Source organism: Sinohyriopsis cumingii, chromosome 6 (assembly GCF_028554795.1).
Source record: "Sinohyriopsis cumingii isolate HCF-2022 chromosome 6, ASM2855479v2, whole genome shotgun sequence".
In the NCBI taxonomy this organism is placed as follows: domain Eukaryota; kingdom Metazoa; phylum Mollusca; class Bivalvia; order Unionida; family Unionidae; genus Sinohyriopsis; species Sinohyriopsis cumingii.
Window position 1 is genome coordinate 75,378,713 of NC_142966.1, and position 24,300 is coordinate 75,403,012.

Here is a 24,300-nt window from a genome sequence, read left to right on the forward strand (position 1 = left end):
CTAACTTGGACAGGTATCTATCATGTACTATCAAAACTTATGCTAGTCAATACTCTCTCTCTCTCTCTCTCTCTCTCTCACACACACCTGCATCTACATATTTTCCCAGCTTCACATGGATGAAATCTATAGTAACAAGTTACCTGATATGATTTTGGTTTATTAAGCTTTATCGTGTCTAGTATGTCTATTTTTAATTCATGTTTAGGATGTGGACACGAGGAATACCCGAAGCTCATTATTTTCAGAAAATGTATTATGTATACCCTCATATTTTACTATTTAACTTGAATTTAGTAATCTTCTTTGCAGTCCATGATGTTCAGCCTGATTGTACTTCAGGTGTTGGCGACTTCGGTTCTGTCCGCGCCCGGGCCCCAGCTGGTCTCCTTGTTCCAAACCGTAACGATGAAAAATGAGACAATTAGACTGTCATACAAACCATATCAAAATACATGGATGCAGTACAAGGAAGATTACGGTAAATAGTTGGTTCGTTTTTAGTTTGTATTATGCCTAAAGATGACTTCCTTTCTTCTGTATTTCTTTGTCTTCTGCCTGTTATTGTATGCATATGTGAACAATCTCTTATTTACATTATTGCGTACTTAACATGCAGCGCATATAAAATGTTATATACTTTATGAAAATAATAATCCGGCAGATGCACAGTGACACATATTGGACATTTATGCATATATAACTTCCCTTTACCAATCACAGCTGAAAAGAAATTCGAGTTCAGTGAGATTGTCTATTGTTTGTATTATCGTCTTCAACACTACCTTAACTCAAGGAAGATAATTTGAACTGACAATTGGTTTTCGTTAAAATTAATTACATCACACATCGACATATCGTCCCTATCTGTAATCAAGTACCAATAATGGTTTTAACCTACAATGTGTGACGTCATAGTGGAAAATTTTATTATTTTAAAATTAGTAGTCGGAAAGCAACATACGGAAGTACATCCACCCACCCACCTCTCTCAGCACACACAGTACATATTTTTGTTACTGACAGGAAGATCGTATGAGACAATAATAATTGTTCTTTGCAAATACTTTCTCATTTGCCAATTTCTTTGAACTCCAGGAAAATCCTATCCTGAAACAGTGTATCCTCGCAAGTGGCGGACACAAGGACGCTCCTCCCTCCTCTCTCTATCTCTCTCTCTCTCTCTCACACACACACACACACACAAACCATGAATGATACAGTTTTTAATTTACTGTTTGCAAATCAGTGCATACAGCATTGTCTTTTGAAAAATTACATTTCTTTAACGGTTTTGTAAATGAAGATAAAAATTGTTCTTTACACATATTTTTCCCTTATCGGCCATTTTCTCTGTACTCCAGGAAAATCCTATCCAGAAACAGATTTGGATGAACTAAGATACACAATATTTGTATCGAAACTTAAACTAATCGAGGAACACAATGCCAGATACGTGATGGGCGAGGAAAGTTATTACCTGGGAATCAACCAGTTTGCAGATATGGTGAGTGGGGACATTTGGAATATCTTCGTTTATTTATGCAGCGAGACGGATATATTCCTGTGTAAGTTACAGGATTTGCCGAATATTTTATTTAAGATTGCGTAAACTCCAACAAGCAAGAAATGCATGAAATCTCGAGTAGTTAGCACAAAATGATATGTACCACATCATGAGAAGTGAGTAATTCTATGCGTTAAAATATCCTAATCTAAAATTCCAAACGATAAAATACGTGATTCGGTTATCAACCATTGCAAATGTTTGTGCTTTTAGAAATATGAGAGTTCCAATGTTCAGAAATAAGGGGTAAAACGATGTGTATCTGTAACGGGGATTGTGGTGATTGCATACCAAAATGTTTTATTGTTAAACTTGTTGAATTTCCTTTATAAAAAAAAAAGATTAAATAAAATTCGAGCAGAATTTGTAACATATGTGATTCTTCCTTCTATCGAATTGAAAAAAAGTTATTATGGCGGTATAGTATTGACGACGCTCATATAACATTTTAGTTTTGTTAACAGTCTCGACAGTTTCCACTGTAATAAATAAATTATTTTCATTCAGTTTTGCGTGATATTTGTTTTACCAACCTAAAATGTTTCTCTAAAACCGCCGTAAAGTTTTGAAAAGAGACACATTGTTGTTATAGAGAATGCGTTTGCATATGTGTACTGGTACTTATCTCGGTTCAGGCAATTCGTAAATAAGAATAAGAAATGTAAACAAAGAAAAAGTCAGACTTTTAAGGGAATCAAGTTACATAGTAGTCCTTTTAAAGAACCTTTCTTGACTAAATTTATTCCACTGACATAAATTATACCTTCTACCCACACTCTGCGTCCACAATAGCTAAAATATCAACGCTGGAGAATATCAAGATTATGTAATGTAAAAATAAAATAAACCCCCCAAACCCCCAACCCCAACCCCGCTCCAGAACAACAGAGAGTACGCTGAGGGTTGCAACCGCCGTCGTGAGATGTACTTTTTTTCTAATGCGTTATGGTAATTATATTTGCGCTAAATAATATTGCGGGCTTTTTCTAGCGTTGGTTCAGCCTCCAGCTTTGATCTTTTCGGCTTTATTTTATGTGTGGTGCAGAATGATCGCTTTTTGTTTGTGTGAAGCAAATAACATTTTATCTTTTTTTTAGACGGAGAACGAGTTCTCAGAGATGTTGGGGTTAGTGGTACAAAATGAAACGGAAATAAACAGCAAATGTTCATCTTACCTTCCCGCAGAAAATTCTTTAGTGCCCGATGCTATAGACTGGAGACAAAAAGGATTCGTAACACCGGTAAAAGATCAGGCAAGTCAATAATACATATCACTAAGATATTCTGCATTTGATGATACTTGCAAAGGCTAAAAGTTTCAATGTTGGTGAAATTATGATGTATTTGTTTCGTTTAACCTTTTAAAGAAGCCCATAGATCACAGAAGTTCTTTAAATGCGGTTATATCTTGAAATAGCTTAAATTTTGTGTTAGGTCATCCAGACAACATGAACGTATTTGATAGTTTATGCATCTATATGACCCTTGTGGGCATAAATTAAGCAATGCAATGTTCTAGATGTTTTATACTTGTGAATAAAGAAGAATATCTGTCATAAAGCATTCCCCATCCACAAGTCTTTGAAAAATTAGTCTGATAGTTAAGATTCACACCATTGTTCTCAGAGTAGAACAAAACTTTAGCAAGTCTGTTGGTGCATTCTTCATTATCACACATTGCAAACGCCAGAACAGCTGCAGGAGCTAGATTGTTTTCTACGTCACCTTTCCGTTCATTACCAAATACTGGTGGGAGATTCAAAAACTGATCTGTAGCATGCAGACATATGAAACGTTGATAGTTTACTCTTTTTGCATGCTAATAAGAAAACATACATCGTGTATGGTAGTTTTTCACTGTTGGCATACGCTAGTGATGTAATTTAGTTATGTAAATTGTATAGATGCTGACATGGCATAATCAGATATGGTTGTAGAATCCTGACAAGCTGCTGGAGGCCATCCAGAATGTCGTAATTTGCAGTCAAGGTCTTCCTCCACTTTCTCTTTACTTATCAATTGAATACATATGCGTAGTCGTAGCTATTCAGTGCATGGTTTGAGTGCAACACTAATGAAATATCGTGGTTAAGATCTTGAGCAGGAGTGTGCATTGGGATATAGCGCTTCTTTTGTGCAATTCTAGTCGTGAAGAAGCGCTCTTGAATATCTAGCAGGAATATAGAACTTGGGCGCACGGCAGAAACTTCAGATTCTATGCTCCACATCACAAAACTTTTTTCATTAATTGTTTTAGGCTGCTGTGTAGAAAGATGACCGAGACAGCCTCTATCGCTGCTTGAGCGGGTGAGAAGTTCTCAAAGGTTTCCTTATATGCTGCGAGTGGATTCTGCCAATCCTGGCCGTTTCTCTACTTTTTATGATCTGTTCCTGATAATAATTGTCACCAACCACTGCAGTGGATTCCAAGTTTTCAGAAAGAATCTTTTCTAGTTCTTTCTCAGACAGATCTTCTGAACGACTACAACTTCCGTCAGTGCGTTCCATTTGGATGGCCATCATGAAGTCGGCGACTAGTAGACTTGGATCAACTGTGTTCGGTATTTCAGGGACAATATGTTCTTGTTCTTACGAAGACATAGATGCGCTTTTGATTGCCTGGCGGAAAGATCCATCCAGATTGGACAGAGACAAAACAAATGAATGAAAGCTCATGCTTAAAGAGGCCAGATAACTAAACATTTATTGCTTGTGCTTTCACTGTAAGTTTGCTGAATATTTGTCTGACGTCATTCATTGCTTTTTTCTTCCTCTGTGTAAAAAAAAAATTGTTTTATTGAGACTGGCAAATGTGTTCAGCTTTGAACTTTGTATCAGTGCAAAGACACCTACTTCACTGGCAGCGATTCTCTGCGTAATGAAGTTTGCAAGCCTCTATTCTGTCCCTGTTCACGAATTACATAATGACGGTTTAATGGCGGTGTTACTGTGGATGTAACGATGTTGAATAAAGATTGATTGTTGTCTGACGATAAACCAGCTTCAATTTCAAACGAACTGACAATCCTTTCACGTACAATCTTGAAAACGCTTTCCACATCTTCTTCATCTTTGCTTATCCTTGATGAACTAGCTTACTTGAGGATTCCTTTGTGTGTACATTGCATCCCATGCAGGAACTTCAAAACTGATGTGCATTCTCTCTTTAGCTGGGCAGCCTGGTAATAGTTTTCAAGTGCCGCTTTTTGCTTACGACGGTCTTTTTTGACTGACGGCTCAATCGCCATATCATGAGAGATCAAACTGAAAGGTATTGTTGTGAGATGAACCGACCAGTTTACTAAGGAATTCTTGGTTAATGTCGTATTGATTCTTTTCTAAGAGTCTCTCCTCGATGACATTGATCGTGCCCCACGTAGTAAGTAAAGTGAGATCATTTCAGAAAAGGTCTCAGGTTCTAATTTGCGTTTACCATTCCGTTTTTCTGCACTGTTATCTAGCAGTAACATATATACGTTTGTCATTCAGTTGTCCCACAGAGCAAACGTTTCAGAGCACTGACTCCCCATGCTCCATTGGGTCGTCCATTACACTGGGCATTAGACCGGAAACCTGGATGACCGTTTTGCTTTAACGTCTCTTTCCTAATATTTGTACACTTGAGCAGTGTCGACAATAAATAGCATGGTCTAAACTTGCAGCTTGCTCCTCTTCATTTACAGGCGAAACTGCCGTTTGCAAGATATTCATACAGGGCCATCAATTTTAGCATATTCATTGGCCTCATTCATTATCTTACGTGTGCGTACACCAATATTGTAAGTTTTGTCAGCAGATGGGTCATATATGTCACTCTCAACAGGTATGATATCCACTGGTTTAATGCACATGATGCAGTATCAATAAAAATGGACGCAGTGTTCATCATTCACTTGCCACTTACAGTTCTCGATTCATAAGTTCAAAGTTCGAATTGGTTGATGCTGGATTTTTCCACAGTATTGATTCATCGACCGAAGGATGAGTGCTGCATGAAATCAAATCAACAGAGGAGAGGATTCGTTCTCCATTAAATCAGGGGAAAAATCTTCCATAACCTGAACTTTTCATATGGTTTCCTTTAGATTTGCAGCAGTGGTGATTGCATTGATTGCATGTTGAAGATGGATTAAAAAATTCTTGCTTAATAAAATTTCTGGCTTTATCGGAAAAACAGGATAGATGGAGTTTTCAAGCTACTTATTGCACTTACCTTCTGTAAAGTACAGCGCATCCTCCTCACCCATGTTGTTTTGGATTACACATCAGTGAATGCATTCTTCTGCAAATTGCATCGACTATGGTCAGCTCTGTCATACTGAGTCGCAATCACAATCAGTTTTGTGACGTCACCTAGCCTGCTATGTAGGACATTATCATTCTTCTCTTGTATGCGTCTTTCCATTCTTTTGCAGAACTCAAGTGTAGCCACCCTGATGAGATTTCTCTATTTGTTTTGTGACTTTTGTCCACAAAACATGCAGAGTTCTTTCAAGTAGAATTCTATCCTTTTTTTGCAGATATGTACTCTCCATGTTCATTAATATTTTGAATTATCTCATACAGATTTTGTCACCTGGTTATATTCTTAATTCGTTTGCCTTCAGAAAGCTTCTTTTAACCGGTTCTGATGCATTCCTGAGGTGCTTATTACGTTCTATCTGGTAGATAAGTTATCTGCTAGTCATCTGGTAGATAAGTCTTCTGCTAGTCATCTGGTAGATAAATCATCTGCTAGGGTTAAATGCCAGTTTTGGTTTCTTGAATGAAGAAAAGGATTTAAAGGACTGCAATCCATCTGAATTAGATGAAAAATAATACCGTATGTAATATTTGGTCCTAATATTAGTTACAAACCATCCTGTGATTTTAAAGATTTAACGGTCATAAAGACTTACAATTTGGTTGTTTATTTTTCACAATAGTAACGGCAGGGTAAAACGCAATAAACCTTTGAAACAGCCATTCTTTATAGGTGACCGTTGTGGGTTACTAAGTTTCTCATCAAACTAGAAAAAACTGCCCAACAGATAGTAATGTATGGCACGTGAGGTAATTTCCAGCTCTCGGGTTGAACCTTTCCAAACACTTTGGTCCTAGCTGCTAGACTAGGAGGAATCATAGTATGAATGACGTAATCAAGGTCACACTCATGACTGAACTGAAGTTGACTAACCTAGTATATGTCGTTTCTATTACTTTTATGAACTCTTGAATTAGATTTTTCTTTCTTAAATTTTGATTGTTCTCATTTCAATGTCCTCCCAATTTGCACTAAAACACAAAATCATGTTGCTTAGTCCAGACTCACTTTCTTTTGCAGGGACGTTGCGGATCTTGCTGGGCATTCAGTACAGTAAGTATACAATTAATTTTTACTGCATTTTCTATCTCATTCTACAAGATTCTGTATATAAATATACATATAAGTTGTATGACGGTGTAGGCTAAGTTAGCTTATGCTGAGAATTAGTTCAACGATCTAATAAAGAGTAGCACATTCTTCTACTAGCAGCCACTATGGTGCATGTTAGTTGACGAGTTGGTGGCAAATTCACGGCTACAAGTAACATCCGAAATTATGCCAAGAAAAGTACTGAGGTTTTATTTTATGAGTTGGTTTGCTGATAAATAAACTTAAGACGTTAAACACGTATGGAGGGATATACAAGGTCGCCGTCGGTTCCCTTTTTCCTTGCTGTTTTTGTAACAAAGCTGCGTTCGGTATACGAACAATGGTGAATACTGATTTTGATGTTTGCAACAAAAACAATCCTCCACCTTTGAACTGTACCTGAGAGTCTACTATCCCTAAAACCGTGTTAATATGAATTGACCAAGCATCAACTGATCTGACCCTTGTCAGTGACAACCAGCCCTCGTTCCAGGCAATGGACAAGTCGTGGTTGAGATGCCCGCTTTAACAGCAAATATAGCGTATATTGAATTCATTTACACATACTTGTCCTTGTCATATACTTCCAATGTTTGTTGTTGTTGTTTGCGTTTTATGTTTTGTTTTATGCAGTATTAAGTATTTTAGAACATTATGTGCCTGCTGTCATTTTATTAGTGATTCAGCTATGTCAGTGACATTTCCTGTCTGCTAGCATTTTAGTAGTAATTCAGTTATCAGTGACATTTCCTGTCTGCTAGCATTTTAGTAGCGATTTAGTTATGTCATTGACATTTGCTGTCTGCTAGCATATTAGTAGCGATTTAATTATATCATTGACATTTGCTGTCTGCTAGCATTTTAGTAGCGATTTAGTTATGTCATTGACATTTGCTGTCTGCTAGCATTTTAGTAGCGATTTAGTTATGTCATTGACATTTGCTGTCTGCTAGCATTTTAGTAGCGATTTAGTTATGTCATTGACATTTGCTGTTTGCTAACAAATTTGATTTAGATTGGTCTTTTATTGTACAGCAACACACTGGAGGCTATATCGTGTTGAGCTGTGTCATGTCGTGTAATGTGACTTGCCCAAAGGAAACATCATGGTAGCCTGTCTGGGCTTCTCGGACATTGATTTAAATGCTTTGCTTTGCTTCGTTTTGTTAGCTCACAGTAAAACCAAATGAGCTTATGGTACGGCATTGGGTCCAGCTTGCTATCGTCACTTGTGCGTCGAGCGTCGTCGGTCAACAGTCTATATTGTAAACATCTTTAAACACGGCTGGGCTAATTTCAAACTCGAAATGGCATGACCTGCCAACTTTTGTCTTTGGTGGGTTAATTAGCAACGGTGTAACAACCATTTGGAAAACCTATTTGAGATTTCTTCTTTTCTTACCAACCAAATAAAAAACTAGTTTTGCAACTTCGTCTCCTGAACGACTCAGCCAACAGTGGTCAAACATGGTAGAAATCACAGCTGGGTTTTGGGTGGCTTTGACTTTCTTTGCAACCAGGTGGAAAGCCTTTTCTCGACTTCTTACCTGGAACGATTCAGTCAATTTTGATCAAACCTGGTTACAGTGTTTATTAGCAACCAAGTAGAGAACTTATTTTCAGCTTTTTCTAATGAGCCGCTGGGTCAATATTGATTAAACTCGATAGAAATGCTTCCTGCTCTGCTACAAGCGTGGCATGGTTGGCTCTCCTAGCAATGGTTTGGCATCTTAAGCAACGAGGTGTAAAACAGATTTTAGATGTTCTTTTTCTTCTCAAAAACCGCTAAGCCAGTTTTAATCAACGTCTTTCTCTAGTGACCAAGTAGGAAAAAATATTTCAACTTCTTCTCCTGAACAGTTGAGCCTGTTTTAATCAGACTTGGTAGAAATTTTAATTAAATATGTTCTATCACAACTGTTTCATGTTGGATTCACCTAGGAATAGCTTGGCTCCCTCAGCAACCGGGTGGAAGACCTATGTTGACCTTCGGAGCATCAAGCCAGTTTTGACCAAACTTGGAAGCAGTGTTTCTTAGCACCAAAGTAAAAAAAAAAAAAAACATTTTCTGCTTCGTCTATTGAACGGCTGAGTCGGTTTGTCAAACGTGGTGCAATTGTTTCTTAAAAGTGCTTTATCGCATTTGTATTCTAGGTGGCGCCCCTAATACAGTGCGGAATCCTCAACAACTAGATTAAAAACCTGTTTTCTGTTCCTACTTCAGAATGGTTGAGCCACTATTGGTTAAACATAGCATAATGTTTTCCTTGCACATACTCTATCAAATCTGTATCAGGGATGAATTCACACACACACACACACACACACACACACACACACACAGAGCCTAGTTGTTAGAGCGTCTTCCTCGATCCACAGCCGAGTCATACTCAAGACTTACAAAAATGGTTATAGCAGCTGCCTCGTTTGGCGCTCAGTATTAAGAGGTTAGTGTTAGGACTTGTCGGCCTGATGTCAGGATAATATAACTGGGTGGGACATCATGCTACATGTCTGCGACATGATGCCCAGTGCTAGGCATCACTATAAACTATATATAGTAGTAGATTTGCCCTGAGGTTAGAATCACAGTATGATCAACAGCAAACTGCACACTGAAGTGTTGGATAGAAAGATATAAATACCGACTACTACAAAACAATGTGAGTTGGATTTATGATAAACCTTATTTCATGGTAAGCAAATGCATACATACACAAATACACCTATTAATATTGGGAAGATTATTCGTCCTAAATATAATGCATGCATGTACATATGCAAATATTCAAAGTTATGAGATTATTTATGAGTGTTATTCTGGTAAATAATAACATCTACTACTGGCCAGCTTGTTCTGGTTTGTGAGTTAAAAAACAACAACAAAGAAAGAGAAAAAAAAAAGACAGATATAAAAGAAAGAAACCTTCATATATTCTATTTACCATTTTGGAACAAAGTCTTGACAGTGCCGGCATCAATTATTTTACCTTTATAACAATAATTTTATCAAACTTGGATGAGACAATTTTCACAAAACGGAGAAGGACTTTTTCTTAGGTTATGCTGTATTAGAGGTATGAGCGAGGTAGCTTTATTTTAGCAACGTCGTGGCTACCTTAGCAACATGGTTGGACACCTGTGTTCCTCTTGTCCAGAATGGTCTATTCAGTTTAAAAAATGCTAGCGGTGAGGGGATAGGAGTCTTCACAAGCAATGGTGTAGCTTTTCTCGTTATTGAATGCAACACTCAAGATTTAATATGCCACATTGTTTCTTAGATTTTCAGCTAATAAACTGCAAATTAAATGAAAAGTATTTGAAAGGGTATTGATGGTATTGTAAGGCATATCAGGTAACAAATATAATCTATTCATGTTTGTTGGATAATATAGGCTCTGTATTTTGTGTTTGCCTTAATAGGGAAGAGTTTCCAGCTATCTGAGGGGTGATTAATCTAGAACAGTAAGACGCACAGGTGCCAGGACATATTAAATCCATTTAAGATGAAGGCAAACTACATACACCGGCCTAAAACGAAATAATGGTTGTCCTTTGAATCGGCATAATATTCATTCTTAACAGTTCATCTAGAAAATTATGTCACATAGTCGCTTTTCCTGTATGTTGCTAATACATTGAAAACAGCTCTACATAAAATGTCTAATCAGTTTGTGTCTGGAAACATAATTGGATTTATTATGTGGCCAGCAATGTCATTTTATCACCGAAAGCTGCCACATCAATACTCTTTCTTGCCAGAAAAGTTTTCTGCCAAGTTAACGCTCTATTATTTTGAGAAAGAACTCTGCATATTTTGTTCTTCCAGACTGGATCTTTGGAGGGTCAACACTTCCGTAAGACCAAACAACTTATATCCCTAAGCGAACAACAGCTTGTGGACTGTTCTGGAAACTTTGGCAACTATGGCTGTGATGGTGGACTGATGGCGAATGCCTTTGACTACATACAGTATTTTGGGGGAGTGGAGTCTGAACAGGATTACAGATATGTCGGGCGGGTAGGTGGAGAGAGAGAGAGAGAGAGAGAGAGAGAGAGAGAGAGAGAGAGAGAGAGAGAGAGAGAGAACACGTTTGTGTGTTCGGATTTAAATTTCACAATCAGAAAACAAGCGTTTCAACAACCACAACAAAATACTTCTTCTCCTCTTATTACTAGTACAATTGTAGCAACAATGACAACAAAACACACGTGAATTGAATGGTTTAAAGAACAAAGTCAAATTCAGCGCCAGATGATTCTGTTACATTATAGCTTCCACGATTTCTTTCTGTAGCCTTCCGCAGTAGCAAATATACCGCTTTAAACACATATAAGCTCGAAAAGAGCATTCGGTCCCGTTTTCATTCTTATATTCGTCTTTCCTTCTCAAGTGTTAATATAATTCGAATTTATTGCTGTGTTTCTATTGTTTGCTTTAAACAGGTTAACCCGTGCATGTCCTCTAAGTCTAAGGTTGTTGCCACATGCAGCGGATGTGTACATATCACAAAGGGAAGTGAGTCATGCCTAAAAGCAGCGGTTGGGGGAGTAGGGCCGGTATCTGTTGCAATATCAGTTGGGTTGACGTTTCAACTTTACCAAGGAGGTAGGAATGGTCTCTACCAGAGATTTACTGCACCTGCTGATAATAACTATTAATATCATCGTAGTCTAGTCTTCATACTCAGAACCATTATCATCATTCACTAGCATTAACACTCATGTAGAATTCACCGTGTCTTGCCTATAACTACAATGCGGCTTGAAAAATTGACATAAACACTGTATCAAAATAGTTAAACGTGGAAGATTGCCAAGCAGCTGTTGTGTGACAGTCAATCTACCCAGCGGAAATAATACGTTTTAGTCGTCTTAAATTATGGCTCTGAGGTTGTTTGTTTCCTACCAAAACCTTCAGTTTTTTTCTCCTCGAATTTAGTGTTTTGACTGACTTTTAAAAAGGTACGTCTCTGATAAATATACGTTATTCCTTCGGCTCAGTGTACTTTTCTGTGCTAGTTTAATAAACACAAGACAGCACTGGTCATAGTCTGAACCATACTATTTGCGAAAAGTTGAGAACATTTCTCCAAAATAAATGTTTTAAATGATCAGAATTGTATTTTCAATTACTGCATCTCGCACGTTTGTCGTTGACATTGCAAATCTTACGTTCATGCGTTGCTTGCTTATAAGTTTCGATTATGACACATTAAACCCGTCCACATAGTTAACCTTATCATCCCTACTTTTAAATGGACGAAACAGCTTGTTTAGTTCATCCCAAAGCAAATCTAATAAGCCAAAAGCTAAAGCGTGTACTAAATGAGCGCAAATTGGTTGTTTACAAAGTAGTTCCTAATACACTATACTATTTTTAGGCACAAGTGTCGTGCAGAATGAAACAATAAGAAACACTACTGCACGATTCTGACAATGTAAAGTTAACGGAGAAATAAAGTGAGCATATAATAATAATAATAATAATAATAATAACTCCATTTTGCGTCTCCATATTTTGCTAACGTTCCCGAAGTTGAAGATATTGAATAGTGTCCAGACAAACCTGAGAATGCAGTTGTTGCTCATTGATATCCAAGGCACATAACTTCCATTAGAACATCAATCCTCTTTACCAGTCTGTACTGTCGGCCTCTCCGTGTGTGCTCCTGTTATTCAAACCTAGTTGTGAACGAAAGATAAGCGAACTAACAAATATATTTAATCTTTGTCTCGTAGGTATTCATTATTCGTTCCCAATAGACCTTTCTCAGGAAGTCGAATTCAGGCTTTTCCACTCCAATATTTAACGCATGCGCAATCAACGTAGGGCAAAGAAAGTTTCAAGCAAATTTGTAAAGGTTTGACATCTGTACACCCTTTATAGAAATAGTGTGTTTAAAAATCATGAGTGAATAGTTCAGTAATCTGCCTAAAAGAGAAAAGTAGATATGAGAACAAAAAGCATCAGAGAGGACCAAAACAGCAGGCATGATTTGTGGGCCCTAGGAAAACATATCCAGTAGGCACCAATGAACCACAAATGGAAACAACGGTTGACCTCATGACCATTGTGGTCCCCCAACATTTGTTCTACCCTGTCCGCGGTCCTGGATAGGACTTCAAAAGTCGGATGATCCATTTCTGAAAGGAAAGGGCTGGGTGGACGGTTTTCCTATGTGACCAGAATTACAATTTGTACAAATCTATGTGTATTTAGATGACTCTTTAAGACTATAACTCACGAAAACATGAGGATTAACAAATCTCTTTGATGCATATAATTAATTTCATAGTGGATGAATGCATACAGGTAAACACAGCATTATCAATGTCAACGTAATCAGATCCTAAGCTCAATCCGAGAAGCCACACGAGTTACACATAGCTGATAGTAATGTAGCAACTGGCCATACGAGTTACACATAGCTGATAGTACTGGAGCAACTGGCCTTTGCCAATATATCACAGGATGAGTTAGCTAATCATTATTATCCATATTTGTTCAAGGGGTTAGCAAACTAAGGAGAGAGAGAGAGAGAGAGAGAGAGAGAGAGAGAGAGAATTTCTTAGCCAATCCAGTGTATCATAAGCAGTTTTGGGATTCACATTCATTCCCATTTAATTTATTAACTAAATGGCAAATCTTTGAGGAATCTGCTTAATATGTAATGTGCCGCCGTTGGTATTCTTTGTTTGCTACTAATTAGTCAAGTTAACTTGCTTATTTTCGGATTATTCATTACCAATCAGTCATAAGGGGGGGGGGGGCGGGTGGTGTTAAGATGAGAGTCACGATGCAGTGACATAAAGCAATATATACTCATTTTTTGTTAAAAATACTTGATGAAAACGTACGTTTCAACTCTTATACTTGTGGGATGGCATATTATTGTATACTACTATCTGCGGCGATCTGTAATGACAAATGTTTCATTCATTCATGTAAGATGTGAAGGTCACTCGAGTTGCCCTACGTCAAATGCGCATGACCGTACCGGATGTGGCTATGGGATGGTTTGGCCAGCTAAAATAGTATCTGAAAATGATCTATACGCTCTGTTCACTGATCTAAGTAAATTGTCACATTTGTTTTACATTTATTAACAAGATACCATTAAAGAGGTTTAGGCACGTGATACAAAAGACGAAAATCTAGTTTCTTTGGGAGTTATTCTTCTAATTTCCTAGAACAGTTTCAATGGAACTCGTATGATTCATTGGTCAAGGAATTCCAAACATAATGAATCTCTCAAAATGTATGCTACCCTTCTGTGTTAATGTTATACTTTTATTACAGTGTTACGTGTATGCTCCCTTTTTGTGCCAATGTTATAAGTTTAGTAAAATATTACGCTTTTGCTCCCTTTCATTAACGATACACTTCTGTTACTGTGTTTCATATGTTGTGTTATGTTTATACTTTGATTAAAATGTTACGACTCGACAAAGATACCGGGCTTCAGAATGTGTTCGCATGGAAGGCTGTCGAAAAATGTATTTAAATTAGTGCACAATTGATTTGCAGTCTTCAACTGCAAAATTGCATGAAAATCAGTCAGTACTCATTTCTACCAGTATGTTTATTTGTTTCAGTCTTGAGACGTTACAGTTAAACGATAACAAATTAAACAGTCATCCGTTGTTTTTATATTGATATTTAAAGTGCAAACCATAAATGTGAATATTATTATTATTATTATTATTATTATTAGTAGTAGTAGTAGTAGTGATGGGTTGAGTATTTATATTTTATAGATAGTTAAACTGCAATAATAGATTGAGTCATGACACATCGTTTTCTTTGATATTAATTAAAAGACAATTTAAAAAATAGAAATTATGATGATATTATTTTTATAATGTTTTTCTCTTTATTTCAAATAAACAGCTAATTTACAGCTGAGAATTTAGACATGCGATTTCGGTTTTGCGCTTATTAAACCGAATGTTTCCTGCACTAACCGATCAAGGGCTCTTATCCATGTGTAAAATTCATTTGATAAAGGTGGTTCACAAAACAGTAGAATAATTTATTTCAAAGTTTTTTTTATCACATGTATTATATTCAATTCAGGCGTGTTTGATGATCCTTTGTGCAATGGTCAGTTGAACCATGGAGTGCTTGTTGCTGGATATGGAACTTACGGAGAAAAAGATTACTGGCTTGTGAAAAATAGGTTAATAAAAGCTCTCTCTCTCTCTCTCTCTCTCTCTCTCTCAAGTTAGTGAGAATAGTTTGAATACAGTCACATCGAATTTTTTTAAATGAATTATTACATTCGGCCAAGGATTATATCCTCGTGGAACCCGGCTTAACCTGTGCACTAGGAACATACGTCTTTTAGAGAAAAGTCATTTGCAATAAATACATACAATGAATATATTCATAGACTGATGTTGCGCGGACTTTACTGGGTATTTTACAGCGATTGTTTTGAGATTTTGAGATTCTTTTTATTTGGAGAAGGGTGGCAAGTATCAATGTTCGCCGAATCCTGTGGCTGCTTTGGAAGACTTAATAAGATATAGTAGCATGTAACAGGATTGCACATTTACAACCGATTCACACTTGATACAGAAAACAGACACTTTGTTTTGATTCGCTGACAACACGTGCCACTTCCTGTACTCGTGAGAATGCATATAACTATCAATCTCAATCTGTCAAAATAGCACGGAAAGTTCGTATTCTTAACTATTATGTATGATGCAAATTTGAAGATACGTAACGATCGCTGCAGTTCTGGAGGGTGTTGCCAAACTGGCAGTATGTGTTGACTTAAAATGTATAGACCTGTTAGGTGCTTCTGTCGCACAGAAATGATACATTTTCTGAGTAACGAAATATAATGAACTCTCTTGACCTAATATATCTTTTCCATTCAGTGCGATAGAAATAATGTTGCACGCAAAGGGGACTTTTTTCCCTACTAGACAGTAACCGGTGTATATTCTCATTTGTGTATAAATCATAATAAAGTTCAGAACCCTAGTAATAAGAAGCAATTATCTGCAAAATATTTGGTTGTTGCTTTATTCATCAGAAATGACAAATATTATATTGAAAGATTTGCTAAAGTTGTTATTTCTAAACAGATCTTAGAAGGTGGTTCTTCCGAGCGACTTCCGTCAGGATTCTGAGAACGTTGATACCTGAAAAAACAACCACATACATGACTCTTTTATTGAATCCCACATTAATCTGGACAAATTGTTTTATTTTAGCAACTTTTTATAGATTTCCAGCATCCTAATTTCCAAAGCAAGCATTTTACTCCACCTTCTCAACTATCAACGAAAGAGTGGAAAAAAAACAGACTGATATTATTCCAGACATTTATAGATTACTGTGAAAATTGGAACTAAATGAATTTTAAGAATCGTTGATACATTATGGTCGATTCCCAGCCAAACAACCTGATTGGATCTTACTTTGGATCCATGTCTTACACATACGGGTACCTTGTTTACCCTTATTGGTGGAATCATTACCATGTTCATTTTCATAAGATATTCTCCTGTTTGAGGTATAATTCTTTCTACTGACTGTTTCCATGCCAATGAACATCACATCAACACATATTTGATAATTTGACTTTATATACATTTCCTTATATGGCAATGTGTTTGATATCGCATAATTCGCAGTCAAACAAGTAAGCAAATTTTCTAGTTATAAGAAACTAGTAATTCTAGTTATTTTCAAGATATGCCATTGCTTATAATATTGGTTGATGTTCTGGAACAGAATTTCTATTTTAATTTTAATTCTATCTTCTTTTTATAGTTCATTAAATGCTGTATTTGATTTGGCAAGGAAATGAACAAAAGGTTTAATTTTCGAATCACTAAGGTTTTCAATACTTTTTACTAATGGGTTTTAGGGATCGTTTTATCCAATTCCAAAGAAATTTCTTTATCATTTGTTTTTTTATTCATGATTTTGTTTAGCAATATTGCGTTCTAGGCCTGGAACTCTTGAAAATGAATTTAAGACTTAGATGGAAGATTTAAAAAATTTAAAAGATCCATCAAGAATCGAAGCAGTTGCATAAGCAAAGACTATGTTTCGTTTAATTTGATACCGTTTATATTCTCATTTTCCCCAAACATTGGCAATGTTTCTGCACATCTTACAAACAGAAACATATTTTTAAGAAACAAAATTGATGATGAAATATTATGTTAAACAAAAATTTATTGACCAATTATCTTATAATTGGTCGAAAATTAAATGGTTAAAACACAACGAATGCATAAAAAATAGTTTTCAAAGTCAGTCCAGGATAAGATTCCCGATATTTGTAATTGTTCTTTAATATATTTTATATTATGAATGTTCCTTCTATTTTCACCACTCTATCTTCTTTTAATAAACCCAGTTTTTTCCTCCCATATTGTATACAGACTTTACGATTTTGGAAACTTCATCTTGATGTTAATTTGTAAACGACCTTTAGAGCGCCATTTTTGTAAATGCTCTTCTTGTTTACCTTTCGTAGATATATAATGTATGTTTCCAATTGTCATATGCTTCTGTATTTGCTCTGACTAAAAATTCTTCAATATACAGAAGATATCAAAAAATTCTGTAATGAAAAAATCAGTTTTAAGACTATTATATTTCGTATATAAGAAACAATCTATAATGTTTCACTCTACGTTTAAAGACTAATCAAGTTTTAAATGAGAATCGTTAACTTGTTTTGGGATGTCAAATGTCATTGCTATAATTTCATTGTTGTACTGAAGTACTTTTGTAAATGTTTTGTCACATAATTTCTACTTTTTTAAGTTCATTATTAGTTTCTCCCATAAGTATTTTTGTTAATCTAATGTACATTCGTTATAAAGTTGAGCTATTAAAATTAACTGACAAATGTTCTACAGCTATTGGGATCTCATATATGATATTTTATCTTCAGTAAAACCTATGTACTGTAAGAAAAAACAAATCTTATAACTTTTTTCCAATTTCCTCAGTAGTTTGCAGATAATCTTGCAATGCTCGTGTTTTCCAATCTTATAATTTTTAAAAGTGTAAATTTCTGATAGGGTAGAATGTATACAATAAATTTTGTGACTTCGCATTCATGTAACTATCAATAACTCATGAACTTTTAACAAATTTTCAAATAAGTCAATTTATTTAATGTTGTCCTAAAATATAAAATTTCGATATATATATATATATATATATATATATATATATATATATATATATATATATATATATATATATATAATTTTTAATTTATCTCTCTCTCTAACACAGAGTGGAGGACGGATATATAAAAATAAGGGGAAAAAGACATAAAGAAAAAGAAACAGCAAATACATCTTTCTTTTACATTTAAGCTATTGAAAATCAAGATTTGGAAGAAAGATAAATAGACACATGTAATCTTATTTTTATTGAAGATGTTCAAAATGGAAAAAGGTTGACAAAGAAACCAAATAATACAATTTCCCTTTTAAAACATGGACACATATTTTCTACTTTTAAAACGAAGTTGTAAAAATGAAGAAAATGGGGAAAGAATAATAAGTGTACTTTCTGTAGCCAATAAATCACCTCTACAATCAAATATTGTTCTTTTCATGGACGAATTAAGATAAAGGCGAAATGGGGTATATCAAAAGTTAACATATTTTATATCAGCATAATGCTACTGGAGCATACACTCACGTCATTTTAAATTTTATTTACTGAATTAAACCATCGTGTATGGTTTAATGCGAAGAATTTCCTCGTAGAAGTGGCAGCAAGTTCTGATATGTTAACCCTATCTACCTCTTGGTGAATCGAGCATATATTTCAATGTTTTGTGCTAGGATGTTATGAGTTGCCTATCTTAGTGTTAATGCCAGATAGCCAACAGCATGTAACAGCGGCGCTTTGTACATAGGCCGAAACTGATTTTTAATTCGTTTTTGTTTTTATAAAGCAAGTTAAGATATATGGAAGTATAGACGGTAGTTCAAATACTTTCGAATGTTTGGTTTTTATACTTTGAGTCGCAAGACATTTGAAAACAACCCCCAAAACGTAGGTTTTCTTTGCCAAATCTTGAAGACCATTGAAGACATCAGTTTCGCATTACTAAACTTTATTCTGATTTCTTAAATTGTGACATACTTTTCGTCAAGGATTGACAACAACACTTTTGTAATCCTTGTATAATTAAAAATATAATTGCCTCCAGCTTATAACATGCTGATCCCATGGAAGTGAAATTTCAAATGTGGCAGTCTACTTACTCTCTGAATACTTTTATGCCTATATTCCACTTTTTAAGACTATTGTTGATGAATTATTTTTATGTGATATGTATATTTTGAAAGATGAAAGGGTAATTCGTCATGGAGGTTATACATCATAAGGCCATTTCCTACTCATAATAAAATATATGACCTTTGGTAAAACTCATGAGATCATTTCGAAACAAGGTTTGAAGGATTTAATAACAGTCTGCCGCATATCGTTTCACATCAACCCATTTAACAAAAATAAAGTTAGAAGACAGAGTCGTAGCCAACTTTCGTACACATATTGAAAGTGTTTATGCAAAATATAATACGTGCGTCTTATTTAATGATACTCCGACTTTCTTTTTTCCAGCTGGGGAACAGGATGGGGTGAAAACGGCTATATTAGGATGGCCAGAAACAAAAACAACCAGTGCAGGATTGCCGACATGGGAATATATCCTCTAGTTTAAATTGTTCAGCAAGAGAGAACTCATTTTGCAAGTTCTTCAAGACGGTTCCTGATTGTCAGTAAAAGAAAATAATTATGCTGAACTCATCTTGTAATATTTTCCAGATCAGAGAGATATATATAAATTATTGCTATGTAACATGAACCTATTGAGACAAATATAAAAATTATTACAATGTTAAATTAAACTGACTTTTTGCTTTCATTATTTAGTTTTTAAATTCAGTTAAATATTATTCTAACATGAAAATATGTTTTTAATATATGAAACAACAACGTGAAATGCAACGAAGAAAAATATAGTAGATTTTCTACAAAATAAAACCCCACATCCAAACACAATCTTACCAGTTCGAGATTAGTCATTCTTTTTAACATATCAGTGGCAGAAATATTACATTACCACAGTGAAGATTTCACTTATAGAACTTTTTTCCACTTATGAACTATATACCAACTTGCGTGTGTAATTCAGACCCGTATGTACATGATCAGGCCTGCTTTATTTGTCTCTCTCTCTCTCTCTCCATTAGGACGAACAGATCTCATGCTTGTGTATGCCAGTGTGCTAATAAGGACTCATTATACTAATTCACTTCCCATAGTAAACCTATGCAAACACCATGATATTAAAAAATTCAATAACTTAACAATTTTGAGTGCTCATGATCAAGGCTATATTTATCAGTATAGATGAAATCTGGATGTCAGCTTCTGTGTAGAGGAAAGGATATGAGCCACGGCATTTTCTGGACCTACATCTGTTTGAAACATGTGCTTTCAATTCCGCACCATATAATCAGGTGTTAATTTCAGTAATGAGTGTTCCAAGCTCAAGAATATTAAAGGACTGAAATTCCATCAATAAAACAATGTCTCTATTTTTTCACTTACAACTAGGATAAGCTCTCAAAAGATTATTTTCCCTAAAACATAACTTACATTATGAACCAATCCTGGTCAGCCAAACCCATATCTACTCTATTTTAGGTTCACCCATTTCCAGGATGGTTCCCATTTTTCCATAGCATTAGTACCCTGTGTCCTAAACTAGTATATGTCAGTGTAACTAATAAGAAGGCGCTATCAAGAATATTCTGATATGTGCCCTAAACAACAACAAGTCGGCTTCAGGTATTATATGTTTTAGATACGTTTTACACTTGAATCGTGCCGAGTGCCAGTCAGTAAACTTACATGACCTGTTGCTAGTCGATATTTTGTGTCGCCCATTCAAAATCTAGTGCATGTTACACTCAACGATAAACGGTTCGCACTTTTAAGAAAAACTCTTGATTAATGATATAAAAAAATGGCTTAAGTAGCGTTCTAACAGTCATCGTATGAATCATCATATATATATACGATGAAGAAATCAAGTAGATAATAGTGTCCATTATAATGAAGTAACAATTGAATTTTGAGTGCAGGGTCTGTCACCAAAATAGACTGTCAGCTCGCCATCACACAAATTCTCGTTTGAAAACAGAAGTAAAACAACAACAACAACAACAGATAAATAAATAAATAAATAAATAAATATAGAGATCCTGTTAAGTGAACTCACAATTATTACAAAATGTTGTTTAGTGATCTTTTGCACTGACGTTTGTTTGACTGTTTTGTCAGGCTTCTACCGTATCTCCTTAGCATTGTTCACTGTATGACTGCGCGAGAAATGTGTTAACGAAAATAAACATATCTTCATTTTCATATAAAAATTAATTATTTGAAAAAAATAACAAATGTGAAGCATTTACATGTACACTTGAAATTTGACCAAAGTCGTCATAAAATTATTATAAAATTTCGAGTCTTCTTTTAATAGATGTAGTTATGCAGCAGTTAATCATTTTGACACATAATGAAGAACAAATATATGCAAATCGATGGCTTTTGCTCTAAAAATATAATAAAAAGGAAAGTTACATTTCTTAAATAGTTATAAGAAAATATATTACTCTTGAAGTGAAAACATTTTGTATTGTCACTTATGGATTCGTCCTTTGTGCATTACAATGTTTCCACTTGTGACATATTTCCTGATGTCAACTAAACTTACCCATAGAAATCCTCTGTAAGTCATTTTGTAATTAAGATGACCTGGGTTCACGTCTTTGGTATTCCACGACAGTATTTGAAACACAATACCATACTTCAGCTATTCCAAAGGAATATATAACTATTCACATTCTGATTTATACAAACGGTGTTGACCTTAGCAGCCTTCCAAAGATTCAAATGTATCCAGCAATGTTACCTCACATAACAACTACCTCCTTTAAGAAAAACGTCTCATATCCAGCCAGGATATGATACTGCTTTCTGTTAGTGAACCTGCAAATCTTCCTCACCCCCTTTTAGGAACAACCTGACTTATGCAGCAAACACTTGATTATCCTCCTAGTGGTTACCCAAGAGTTGCGCTGTATTTTAAACTGATCCATATGTAGGATACAGGCAACAATAACACAAATAGTACAAGATGGTGTCGCAAATTTTTAAAAAATAGTTTGTTTCATTTTTGTTGTTGTTGCTTTTGGGGTGTAAAACGAATAACAGCGTAAACATAAGGACCACTTTAAGGAACAAGCCAGTTGAAAGTTAACTTTTTTAAACATGTAAGTATATTGAATTAAGTCGTAGTTACTAATGCATAAACAGTTTCTAAACGTAAGATGTACTACACCAAACATTATCTTTATTAACAAAAGAGTTCTTTCAACATAATGTTGAAATAATGTTCCTTTCCTTCCAGTAAATAAAATATTAATAAACAATTATCACGTGTGGAGTCAGCAAGTGACCACTCAGTGCCAAGTAACATGTGTGGAGTCAGCAAGTAACCACTCAGTGCCATGTAACATGTTTGGAGTCAGCAAGTAACCACTCAGTGCCATGTAACATGTGATGGTTTAATCGTTTATTTCGTTACGCTGTTTCCTGAAACCATCGGAACCGAAATTTTGAAAGTGGTTGAAGCTGTAATAAAAATAACTATAGTTATCGTTATCATCAGATTACAGACACATAAATAGTTTCATACTTCTAGCCTGCAGTGATAACCCCTACAAGTTTCTGTTTCGTACTGAAAGCCGATTCGATAGTCTTTGTTTCATCGAAACACTACTCTGGAAAAGAAAGGGATTATATAGGCCTTTTAAACCTGGAAGCCAGTTTCAAGCGATAAAAAAAATTAAACGACTCATGGGTGCTACTTTTTCTGATCCACAATGCATTGCTTGTACTGTTTTTTGCTCCTTTTCTATCGTCAATAGTTTCGCTTTGTGATTGAGACGTATGACTTTAAAAGTGATTCAGAAATGATAAAAAGGCAAAATGGAATAAATGGATGCTTTTAACAGCTGAATAGTGCGAGTTATGCCATCTAAGTTTAATCTCTGTAGTTTACAAAAAGATATTATGAATAAGACTACGGGTATTCTCGCACTTAAAAGTGAATTATGAATAAGACTACATGATTCTTAAAAGTGAATTGCTTTGAAGCTTAGTACACATTCTTACCATTATAATTTACAACACATTCTAGATTTAGATTGCAATTCTATGTAATACGTGAAAAAACTCGTGAACTCAACTAATCTTGACTGATTTATGTTGTCCTGTTATATAACAGTCCTGTATGTGCTATCTTTTTTATAGCTTTGTTAGATTTTGGTGATTATTTCTTTGGTAATTGACAATTGGTAGTGGGAATATATTTCTCAAACCGAGTAAGTAGCCATTTTCTCGGAGTAATAATATACAGTAATCACTAGACTTTACGACTTGGATTAATTTTGAAAAATGCACACTCTTAGTTCTTAACAAAATGATTTCTCTGGCTATTTTTAAATGTATATGTTTAGTAATTTGATATAAGAATACTTCGTTGTATTAGGTGTTTGGGTTGTGTTTTGTATTGCATGGTGTGAGGTACTACTGTTCAATTTGGATAGGCTTATTGAGAAATAATATAAAAATAGGCAATAGCTAATATCAATGTATTTTTGTATAGTTTACCTTCATCATCCAGTTTACCTTGGAGTTATGCTCATTTTAATTAAAACAAGCTGTAGACAATAGGACAGTGGGTTTTGTGCATCTTAATAAATGCCTTTATATCACAAGGATTAATTAGAAACTTTAAAATGATACCTTTCAATCAAAAATTGATGAATAATATATATTGTCTTAATTGATATAAGGATCACACATTGAGTAAGATGTAAAAATGCAAACATGGTCAGTAGTTAAGATATAGAACTCCCATTAAATACATTTTAGGTACAGATAAAATATATTTCACCTTGGGGAATACTGCTCTCAACAGTTCATACTTGGAATTATGTCAGGTGGAAATACATGCAAGTAATTGTTTTCTACTGAAGTCTCAATTTATTTATTTACAATTCCACTTTCTCTTTCCACAATAACAGTGTGAATTTTGTAAGCTGTCACTGCAACACGTAACAGTAAATCTTGTAGCAATCAGAGTGACCCATAACAATTAACGTAGACAAATGGGTTAGGCACCTACATGAATCGCTTTCCTGAAATGGCTTCATGTGCCTGTTTGAGGCATGATTGATTTTTAATTGGGATAACGGT

The 24,300-nt window shown here is 35.1% G+C and overlaps 1 protein-coding gene across 1 annotated transcript; it reads left to right on the plus strand.

The window, feature by feature from the left end:
• LOC149797228 (digestive cysteine proteinase 1-like) lies at window positions 1-19,877 on the plus strand. Its single transcript, XM_089961926.1, has 9 exons — window positions 1-24; window positions 313-481; window positions 1,365-1,507; window positions 2,665-2,820; window positions 6,891-6,923; window positions 10,792-10,983; window positions 11,409-11,571; window positions 15,043-15,145; window positions 19,591-19,877. Exons 2-9 carry the CDS (start codon window positions 316-318, stop codon window positions 19,688-19,690), a joined length of 1,056 nt encoding a protein of 351 aa, XP_089818052.1. The 5' UTR covers window positions 1-24; window positions 313-315; the 3' UTR covers window positions 19,691-19,877.
• Window positions 19,878-24,300: the final 4,423 nt, after the last annotated feature.